Source organism: Thunnus albacares, chromosome 19 (assembly GCF_914725855.1).
Source record: "Thunnus albacares chromosome 19, fThuAlb1.1, whole genome shotgun sequence".
In the NCBI taxonomy this organism is placed as follows: Eukaryota; Metazoa; Chordata; class Actinopteri; order Scombriformes; family Scombridae; genus Thunnus; species Thunnus albacares.
In genome coordinates, this window is record NC_058124.1 from 27,383,587 (window position 1) to 27,395,010 (window position 11,424).

Consider the following 11,424-nt stretch of genomic DNA (forward strand, 5'->3'; position numbering starts at 1 on the left):
AAAAAGGAGTGAATGTGACTTTTTTTTCTTTTTAACCGCAAAGAGGAGAGAAAGAGACAGAAGGGGCACCAAAGGGAAAAGCACTGGAATAGCATCTGTGTACTATTCCTCTCCTGTCCTCAGCAGGAGTGTCTAGATGTACTACACAACACAGGCTAAATCCAAACTCATCTACAAAATATCCAATTTACAATGGCCTTGACCCCGTGTATGAATGCTCAATAATACTGTTATTCTGCACGAGAAGTGTGATCACATTTCACTGAGCTCCTAAACAGTGTTGTTGTGTTTTCAACATTAAGACGCCGCTGCTTAAAACACTGGAATAAGGCCATTGTAAAGCACTGTGATGCCAAAAAACACATTTCCAGGGTCAACAACCACATACCCCCCCCCCCTCCATCATTTTCACACCGTCAGAGCCAAATCCCAAATAATAAATATGTATATCTACTCACAACACATTCCCCGATCTAATTTGGTTAACTATGAAATAAAAAAAAGTGAAGAAAAAGCCGGCGGGTGGAAAATATAATATAAAAACCCACAAACTCTTTCCTGTGTTTGTGTCCTCATTATGAGGTAAGCCATCTGCTGCCGCCCACTTCTTTAAATACCTACACTGTGATTGACGCCTTTTAGAGAGCTCTGACGCTCTGGAGGCTTAAAGGGATGGTTCACCCAAAACAAAACAACAACAAAAAACATATTGATTATTTAGAAAATGCACCTTTTAGAAGGATTTTTTAAAAATTTTTGTGTGTCTGTTTGAGACAAAAATGCCCACGTGTTGTCTCTCTATGTGACACGTGGCGATAACATTTAATGTGGAAGAGCTGTCTGCATCTTTTCCCCACAATACAAGATTTAGTCAATCCGATAAGACCTATTGCCAAACACTTCTGCAGCAATTTCGGGTGAACCGCCTCTTTGTGCGTGTCAGAAAACTACTATGTAGGTATGCAAAGAAACTTCAGTTCAGCACAGGAAGGATAATCCTGATTTTCAACGGAGAGAGAGAGAGAATGTGAAGCCGGCCGCATTCAACAACAGGCAAATATATTTATATACAAACACACATAAGGAATACTGTAGCAATTATCTCACCAACCTGGGGGATGAGAGTGAGGGTTGCATGGGATTTCGGCTCAGGGTTTAGCTCTGTGTCTCGGGAAACAAAGGACATTCTCTCGTCTGGAGAGCGCCGCTCAAATCCCACATGATTTGAGAAGCAGATTTCGCACCTTTTCTGTTTGTAGTGTAGTCGAAATGTTTTTGAGTCTTGGTGTGTGTGTACCAGTGTGAGTTCCACCTGCGTGTTCATGTGTTTGCATGAAATATGTATATTTGCCCGACACTGGAAGCAAGTGTATTCTGTATGCACATAAAAATATCTATGTGCTTTATTCCATGTAGCTTTGCTGGTTGTTGTTTTTTTTCTCTCTCACGCCTCTAAAGAAAAACCTGCCGGTTCCTTTGCAGCAGCTCCACACACACACACACACAAACACACACATATAAACACACACACACGCCATGCATCTTCTCCGTGAGATTGTATTCTCACGCAGAGACAAGTATTGGATGCCGAGCAAACAGCCTGGCAAAGACAAAAAGGCCTCGCCTGTAGAGATGGGAACTTAATTCTCATCTATTTTTCATGGAGAATCTTGTGCAAACAGCCCCGGCCGACTGCCGCCGAGGGTTGGGAGGTGTCCGTCACACACACGGGGGAGTCGTGCAGAAAGTCAGAAATGCAAGTGCGGTTTAAATTCTCAACGAGAGCAAGCGAATCGGGGAGGAGGGAGGTGGGGGGGAGGGAGGGAGGGGGGAGCATTATTAGGTGAAGGGATGCTGCTGAGCTGAGCAGAGAAAACTTTTGTCTGTGAGCAGGAAGCTTTGAAAGGAGCTATAAAAGGAAGATAATTTTCAGTTTGCAAACTGGTCTTTTACAAAAGAACTTAAGACCCATGTTGACACTGCCGAGAGCAGGCTATCTTAAAGACAGACAGAGCATTCAACACCAATAAGTCATTATCGCATTAAAATTTCACAAATCATTGTAATAACTACACACTGTATATTTTTATTGGGAGCCATTGGGGTCAGGTTTGTGCTGTTCTTCCACAAAAAACTAGAGCTAAAGCTTTAAGAGTGTGGAGATGCATTTATGTTTATTAAATCTCCTCCTTTGCCTCTTATTCAGTTGGAATCTCTGCACAAAAAAGATGTGACCCAGAAAAAGGTACCACTGAACATCAACGCTGACATCTGACCACATTCCCCTCTTCTGTTTCCCCCTCCGAGGCACAAAAACCTGCAGACACTTCTTCCATTATCTCTGCAGGCAAGGAAAAACATGAGAAGCCTTCACAAAAGGTTGAGCTTAGCCTGGAAGTCATTCTTTGACCTTTCACCTTTTAAATAGGGGGATTTTGTGACAGGTGTTGGTTTGAGGGTTATTTAGAAACTTGACTAAGTAATTACTAAATACCAGCCCTCACTCACTTTTCTCTTTGGCACAAGGAAACGTAGCAAACGGAAACCCAAAAATGGAAAAAGAAAGTTTAGCTGTTATTTTATGTCCCTGTCTTTATCTGACTCCTCTGTAACTAACAACACGCCGCGGTGCTGAAGAGAAGCCCGATGGAAGCTCTCCAAGCTGTCCATAACTCCCTCAGTTCTTCCTGGGTCACTGCTGTAGTCAAGGCTAGTTCACTATGTCCTCTTCGCTGAGGAATGCTGTGGTTGCTTTCCTCCTTACACACACTCTGGTCAAGCAAGTGCTCTTATTGTGACAGAGCCATTCTCTTGGTTAGCCAAACTGTTTTTTTCCAAGTTCAGACAAGCCTCATTAAAGCTGCTTTCAGACACCTAGTGGAAACATCGATAGGTGGCGACCGCAACATTTGTCTACTCGAACCGCTATTTGGACTTTTGCCTGAGGAAAACAGTACATGACCTGATTTTAATGATTACCCTGAGTACTCTGACTCAGCTATATCACACCAGTGTAGAAAAGATGTTGATTTTAAAAAATAGGGCTTGGTACAACATCTGCTTTGAATTTGGATTATCTAGTATGGGCCAGAGAACACTGAAATAATAACATTTGATAGATTAATTATGTTATTTTGACTGTCTGCTCGACCGTGGCATAAACAGCAAATATGTTTTGCTAGAATCGTAATGCTGGCGAAATTACATTTTCTCATTCATGTTGGGAAAAAAACACGATAATATCCGCCAGTAGAAACTACAGCAATATTAATCTTTTTATGGTTATGTCTAGACTCTGGCAGCACTTGGTTAAGGTTAGAGAAAGATCTTGGTCTTGGTTTAATGCAGAAAACAAATCTGCAATGACTTGAATCTTTCACCAACCGATCCGTCACCAACCTTAACCAAAGAGTCCTGCATCTTGTACGCCCGCCATCCATCCCGACCTCCAACCTCAGCATTCAGAGCGATCTGTAAATGTAACGCTTAATTCGATAGAAAAAATGTAGTCTATGAACATCTTGGCAGCAATTGCGTTTGCCAACACAATATAATTGGGAAAACAATTTGGTTTTTTTTAACAGATTGCTCTGTTAAAGGCACCCTGTGGAGTTTCTGACTTCCAGTAGTGCAATGAAGCAGTTTTTTATGAATGGGTCCCCATTTAGTGTGTCTCATGGATGTGCACGAGGAGGAACGTGCCTCCTGTGCAGAAACATAATGATTTATTTATGGATTACAGACACAAAAACAGAATCTAAGGGATAAAATGTTTAGTGAAAACACTTTCCAACATGTTAAAAGACAAATTAACATAAAGAAGCATAAGACATTTAGCATAAAGCTAACAATAAACGCCTGAAATTCAAAACTTTATCACCATAATTTAAATACAAAGTAATAACTCCCATATCAGGGACAACAAGGACAATTTGATGGCTAAAGTATTTGTTGAAGGGCAAGATACTGAACCCTAAACTGATCCTGATGTGTGTTGGGTGTCCTTAACAAATAGCATTCTGCAAGACATATGACGCTTAATTCGATAGACAAAATGTAGCCTATGAACATCTTGGCAGCAATTGCGTTTGCCAACACAATGTAATTTTTGTAACAGATTGCTCTGTTAATGGCACCCTGTGGAGTTTCTGACTCCCAGCAGTGCTATAAAGCAGTTTTTCATGAGTGGCTCCTGTGCAGAAACACAGCGTTCATGGTAAATGTTGGATCTGCACAGGTAACAGCAGCAGCAGAGTTGTGATCTGCTGCCAACCAATCAACACTGGGCAGCAGACCCAGGGGTAATCGCTCACTGACAAGCATCTTATGTAGAGTTATCCAGGTTATAAACAGACTTTGTGGTTACAGCACCATGTCAACTGGCTTTAGTTTTACCCCACAGTGCTGAGCAGGTTTCGTCCTGTTTCAGGTTCAACACTGCCAACAAACTCTGAAAGTTGGCGGATGCTAAATCTGTTCGGGTGCAGCATTAAGTACTTTAATGTGCTCAAAACAAAACATTGATCTTTTAGTGTGGTCCTTATTTTAGACATTCACATACCGGATGAGACACCCAACCTGTGAGATTAAAAACAGGTACAAACACGTAGCCTAGACTTAAATCCATGGTCAGGTCTTCTGTATAATAAGACGGTTAATTGGGGACACTCCATGAATATCAATCCATCATTTGCATTCATGGTCAGATGCTCCTTTAAGGAAGTGAAAGGTCTCCTAAGAGGGAGTGCATAAGATTGTTAATGGATGATAATGGTGTTGAGGAGACTCATCTGTCCGTTAATGAAGTAATAAATGAAGTTATATGTTAATTGCAGAGTAAGTTAATGGGGTAAGAGATGATGTCAGCACATCGGAAAAAATGAGAAAACACAATTATATGAAGAGCTCTTGTTTTACAGACAGTGAGGCGCTGCAGTAAAACAGAACAAGATTAGCCCCAATGTTTATCAGTATCAAAAGATCGGGGGCTTGTAGAGGATCTCACATCTTCAACCTGGGTTACAACAAAATCTGTCAGTAGAAAGCTCTTCAAACAGTCCCCCAAATAAATAAACACATTAGACACGTGTGGATTAATTACAGAGGTGACAGAACGTGCCACAGTAGGGCCGTGTGATACAACCGAAATCTCATATCCCGATATAGGTCATTTTATATCCCAATAACGATACATCTCATGATAGAGCACATTTTCTGTAAATTCTTTTGCGTGCATTAAATTACTCTTCTTGGCTTTTTACTCACAAAGCTTTTATTGCACTCACAGTAATGTAACGAGTGTAGTTGTCGTCAACTCGAGTACTTGACCTGGTTTGCTGCCTCTCCTCTGCTGCGCTGTGTGCAGCCCCACCCGCAGTGAAACACAGAGAGCAGAGGAGAGTAGCGCGACCATAAATGAAAGAAGAATGCAGTAGAGACTCTCACACTGAGATGAAATGAAACGAGTGCACATAAATTAGGTAAACGACATAAATAAACTTAGTCTCTGCTGTCATTTATGGCCGTGCTGCACACACAGCGGAGCAGAGGAGAAACAGTGAACCAGGCGAAGTACTCAAGAAGAGTAATTTATTCATGTAATCAGCATAAAAGATGGACAGCCTCCAAATGACAAAAAAATATTGCTGTAAAGAGTGTGATTTGCAACACAACGCAAATATATCGTCATATCACACAGCCCTAAGTCACAGTACATGTTTGTCTAGCTGACAGTAAAACACGATTCCTTGTTATGAATTCAGTATCAAGACTTTTCCCTTTGAGACACATGTGGGTGATTGCACATTAAAAGAACCAGTCAAAACAAAAGAAACACATCAAAACTGATACACACAATGAAAGTCAGAATTCAACCTGATGAATAACATAGTGGGTGCAAAGGATGATAACTGCATTTCCACTGAAGGGCCACACTTAGCCAGAAATCTGTTTATTTATTTATTATTATGGAAAAACAACCAGTTAATTTTTCAAATGAGGGAACGACTGTGGCACTTGTTCGGTTCTGGCAGTGCTAGAAGAAGCTCTCAGTTCCAATAAAACAATTTAAAAATAATCCATCATGAGTCTTGCTTTCAAAATCCTACTTAAATTAAAGTACAGAAGTATTATCAGTAAAATGTACTTAAAGTATCAAAAGTAAAAGTACTTATAACTGACATATTATTTTTATATGACATTACTGGACTGTTTATACTGATGCATCAAGCATCAAACTCCTGTGCAAGCAGCGTTTTACAGTTGTAGCTGCTTAAGGTGGAGCTAGTTTTAACTTCTTATATACAGTTAGATAGTCTAGTCCAGTGGTGCCCAAACCTCTGGATTGAGCCCCCAGCAGAGGATGAAAAGATAAATCTAAGAGGAGATAATTAATAGGGTGGGAAAGAGGTGAAAACATAGTTATACTTATATTTGACTTTTCTCTCTTTTTTTGTGAAACATAATTTAAATGAAACCATCTGATTAAAACATGCTTATGTTGTTTTATGCAAAATCTTAATCTGTAAAGACACAAGGAACAAAAGATGTCAAATAAATGTAGTAAAAAGAGTAAACAGTACGATATTTTACTCTGAATTGTAGTGGAGCAGAAGTATAAAGCAGCAGAAAAAGTTTATACTCAAGTAAAGTAGAAGGAACTCAAATTTGTACTTAAGTACAGTATTTGAGTAAATGTACTTACTTTCCATCACTGGATCCTGGAAAGCTCTGAGAAGCCCTGTTGGCTCTGTTCTGTAGAAAGCCTTGTTTGGCTCCAGTTTGTTTTTCTGTTTTTTTAAAGCAAACTGTGCTGAAGAAAACGTTCATCATCATCAAATGATCACTTAATCTTCAATGAGGAAGCTGTTGGCAATGTGGGAAGTCCTAGTATTCCCACATGGCACTTGGCAGCACTCATATCTCTCATTTAAGGGCGGCATTAGCTAGTCCAGTTTCTACCTACTATATATGGTGCCATAGTGAGAAGTCCTAACATTTTAGCATTGGGGTTGGAAGTTCTGGTTTGTCTATTGGGGAACACCAGGGTTAGCACTACTGGTCGTATTTGGGCCTCGTGTGGCTGTGTGCTGAGCCTCCTGTCAGCCATGTTGACCCTGTTGGCCCTTGAGTGGAAAGCACGATGTAGGAGGTACTTACCTTGGCCCTGCGCTGGCTGAGGGAACAGAGAAACGAGAACAAAGCCGAGCAGGCAGAGGCTCAGTCTGACTGAGAACTGCATCCTGATACCGGCGGACAGGAGGACACGACACACCTGAGAGGGAGAGAGGAGTGAGGAATGATAAGAGGGAGAGAGAGGACAGGAGGTGTGAAGAAAGGTAGAAAAGACAAGAGGAAAAGAGGGAGTGAGGAAAAAAAACAGGAGGAGGAAGAGGAGATGAGACAAGGAAAGTCAGAGAAGTCAAAGGGGGGAGGTGAGGAGGGAGGTGAAGGGAGGAGTGAGTGAAGAAAAGGGAGGATGTAGGAGAAAGGGAGAAAGGACAAGGGATTTAAACTGTGCTGTTTTAACAATCATGTTATCCTTCATTGTTGTGCAACCACAAACAAGACTACCAGTCACAATTATGCCAGTTAGATTTGAATCTCTACAGTACAGAGGTGTGACGATATGACGATATTAGATGGTGAACGATTCAAATGTCTCAAAGATCTGCCTTTATAGAGAGATCGTCAGTATTGTGCTACAGTGCACATGGTATCCAGTTTGGTTTTTTGTTGTTTGTTTTTTAATGTAACCCATTAATAAAATCCTGCAGTCTGCCAGCAGGAGGCTAACGGGTAACAGCACCAATGTGGTGAGCGCCTTGTACCACATTTTACAATCTACAATCTACAAAATGACTTCCAGCAACAAGGATTTGGTGTAAAAACAAGCTCACAGCAGAGCAAACTATCTGCACGGTTCACATCAGGAGCTCAAACTGTTTGCTTTTAACAGTATCATCACCAGCTCACCAGTTAGCTCACAGATTTGATGGTTGGTAGTTTGTGAAATCTGCAGCAGTTTTAATGTCCTGCTAGGAAGCTCAGCTGCTGCACAACATGTTAAACTGACAGCTGGGCTGCAGGTAAACGCCACCGTTTAGCGGTTAGCTCGCCTGCTAACTGGTAGCACTAACTTCTGTCATGCTGCAAGCTAGCATGATAGCGTCAGCTCAGGTGTACTCAGGTGTTGGTGACGTTTTTTTAACAGTGCACATCCTGGTAGTTCTCCAAAACGACACACCAATGTTGAAGTTTTTAGCTATGAAATTACTTTGGTTTCCTCCTGTAATATCCATTTTAAACAAGGCTAAATAAACTGTCACTACTTTTTAATGCAGCTTTGCACACCTGCTCTTATTTATTTAAGGAACTTAATGTAATTTTCTGCGAGTCTTTCATGAGTGTATGTTTTTATGTTGTTTGTGAGCCCCTCACCTAAGACATTTCTTTCATTATGTGATAGACAGTAAAAGTTTTTGAATCTTGAATCGTGAGCACTGTTCAGTAACTTGCAAAATAGTCTTAAAAACCGACATGAAAAAGAAATGTGATAAGATTGTGGATCATGATCCTGCCTGAAAAAATGGTGATATGACTACAGTATCTTTGGCCAGTTTAAAACATTACATTTTACAGTACTTTTTAAGAATAATAGCTTGTATTTCATTGTTGTACATATCTATGTATCAAAAAAAGACCTGTGATTTCATTAACTGTGCTGGAATGGATTTGATTTCTTTTCTTCAAACTTGTCAATGGAGATATGAATAAAAATTCATCTCTAGTAGGAATGCCACCCCTACGGACAATGTCACTTTCCATTAGACCATCGCATACTTTCAACTACCCCAACCCACTGTTCCTCCCTTCAAATGTCTTCCAGATTTACAGATTTATATGATCCCTCCTTAGATAAGCTTTCAAATTTTACAAATAGTCCTTTTTGTATGTAATATTAAGTTATAATGACACACTTTTGTGCCATATTTGGACACTATGAAGCTATATAAAGCATGCTGTATAAAGTACTGACTGTAAGAAAGTGAGTAACAAAAAAGAAAAAAAAAAGAGTACAATCACTGTCACGTATGCATGCCAGCCATCAGCGCTGCATCAAAGCACATTTCTCCCTGCACAAGGATGAAGGTGCGGCAGGTAACACAGCTGTCACCTGTAACTGCAACTGTTTTCACTTAAACTTGTCCAAGAAACAATACAAACAATACTAATAAAAGAGATGCATAAAGAGGTGTTTTTTTTTTAACCGGAGGACTGTTTTTGATCAGTGGCACACATGGACCTTTCGTGTCTCAGTCAAGACTCTGCAGCTGTAAAGATTTAGAATTGTACCACCTTCTTTTAGTGCTGCAGCAAACTTTCAGCTTCAGGCGTTTTTTAATAATGTATTGATATGACTGACACCTACTACGTGGTATTTTCACCATGCTGGTATTAAGACAGGGTGTGCTTGTGATAATAAAAGCAGATTTAGGATTATAGGTATGTTGACAGCAGCCCTGCCTCAGTGTACCTTAAGAAAAATCACTACAATATCCATGAAATGTTCCCTCAGGGACTTACAGCATGACTGTGGCTCACTGTGTTGAGTTTAGGGAGACATTAAAACATCAAATTTATGTCCAATTCAAATTGGATTTATAGAGTATCAGCCTCCAAATAGTTTAAAGCCTTGTTGTGACACTATTGCACGCTTCTAACTTGCTTCGTGGTATCACTAAAGATCGCTTTAGGGATTATGTCTTTGCATCTACCTGATCAATCAAACTCCCTATGAGGAACTGTACATACAGTAATAAGCATAGTTGCGCACTAAAAGAACGCACAGCCACCCAATGTTGCATGGAGAAAAATGATGTATTAAATCAACAAACCACTTTCTGTTCAGAGTAAATAAAAGCAGCGGAAGTTTTTCGTTAATTGAAATAAGCACAGGTGAGATCTGCACGTTGCGCAATAATCAGCAAAACTGTGCGCAGAGCGAGGTGAGGTGAGGTGCGGATAAAAGGATCCGCGGATCTTTAAATGCTGTTTGTTTGTTTGTTTGGTTTTTTTTGGAGATGTGTGCAGTGTGTGAATAAAGAGCAGTCGTACCTTCTCAGATCATATGTTTCCAGGCTCCGCAGCTCTCCTCCGGCCAGCTGTAGGAGCAGCTCACTAGTCCCCAAAGCGACTCTGATCCACTCTGTTCACCAACTCCCCGCTCAATCTGTCGACCTCGACACACGTTACACAGCATTAGACTACCGGTCACACGCTTCACAATAAAGTCCCTACTGACTGCCACATTGTAGTGGATGAATCATCAAATCATCTTCATTTTTTTAAATGAAATATTTGCTATTCCTGTTCTTATTCGAACCATTTCTACCCAATGTGATGCTCTTCCTTTATCCAGCCCACTTCCCCATAACAGTCTTTGTAAAATGTGTTTAGAAATCAGCTGTTAGTTAATATATCAATATTATAACCATCTGTAAAGAATGCTGAAACTCTAAAAACGGCATTTTTACCGAGGCTGGAGGTTCCCAATAAATGTCACCTAACATTATGCACTTCACACTACCAGCACCATTTCTGTAATATGTTAATGTCCATGAACTTCTGACATTCAGCAACTTCTCAAAGAGTTTAATAAGTCAAACATTTGTTTTCTTGATTGAGAAAATATTCGCTAACATGTCAGAGTTAAGATAGCCTAGCTTAATGTTAGTTAATGTTCTGCTAGCGTAAATAAATGTTACCCTTTACGTTAGTTAAAGTTAGCTATGTAGGAGCTACATTTAAGCTAACTGACCTTCAGACATTAGCCTAAAACAAGGTTAAAAAGAAAAATTCAAGGTTAAAAGAAAAAAGCCATGCTGTTTATTATTGTTTTTGATATTGTTTATAACTTTTATACAATATTTTTTTGTTTTGAGTTTTATCAGTGTTCCAAATTGACTGTTTTTAGCCCCACCTGCTACAGTTTAACTCAACTACAGGTTAGTCCTCATCCTTGAAGTCTTTTCTTTTGTAAGTCTGAAGTTTCCTGTTTGAAAACTCTTCCTATAAAACATAAATCTCACCTTTAGATATTAGAGGTGCGAAGTGGGAGACTTGCTTGGTTTTAGTATTTTCCCCTATTCTGTATTCCTGTTTTATTTTTTTATTTTTATTTTTTTCTTTAAATTACATCTTCAATGTCACTTAACAAAAACACAGGACTCTCCCGGACAATGTAACAGTCCTTTAGGTTTAATCTATGGCCACCAGTTTTACTTATACTGTAGTGTAGATAATATAGATTGTATTGAATCAGTACTAATAAGCAGAGACGCTTGAGAGACAAACATAAAGATTATTTTTGTCTATTGTGGTATCATAGAAGATGAACAGCAGCTTTTCATTGTTTTGTTGTTA

The 11,424-nt window shown here is 39.8% G+C and overlaps 1 protein-coding gene across 9 annotated transcripts in view; it reads right to left on the bottom strand.

Moving 5' to 3' along the window:
- LOC122970550 (collagen alpha-1(XIV) chain) overlaps window positions 1-10,257 on the bottom strand; it is a 220,665-nt gene extending 210,408 nt beyond the window's left edge. For 4 of the 9 annotated variants that reach the window (XM_044336720.1, XM_044336725.1, XM_044336724.1 and 1 more), the window contains exons 1-2: window positions 10,117-10,248; window positions 7,159-7,273 (exon numbers count right to left, since the gene is read on the bottom strand). In XM_044336720.1, coding sequence (XP_044192655.1) covers window positions 7,159-7,240 — 82 coding nt within the window. In that variant the 5' untranslated portion in view covers window positions 7,241-7,273; window positions 10,117-10,248. Of the gene's footprint in view, window positions 1-7,158; window positions 7,274-10,116 lie in introns of all 9 variants that reach the window. The other 5 variants (XM_044336719.1, XM_044336722.1, XM_044336721.1 and 2 more) reach the window with 3 other exon arrangements.
- Window positions 10,258-11,424: the final 1,167 nt, after the last annotated feature.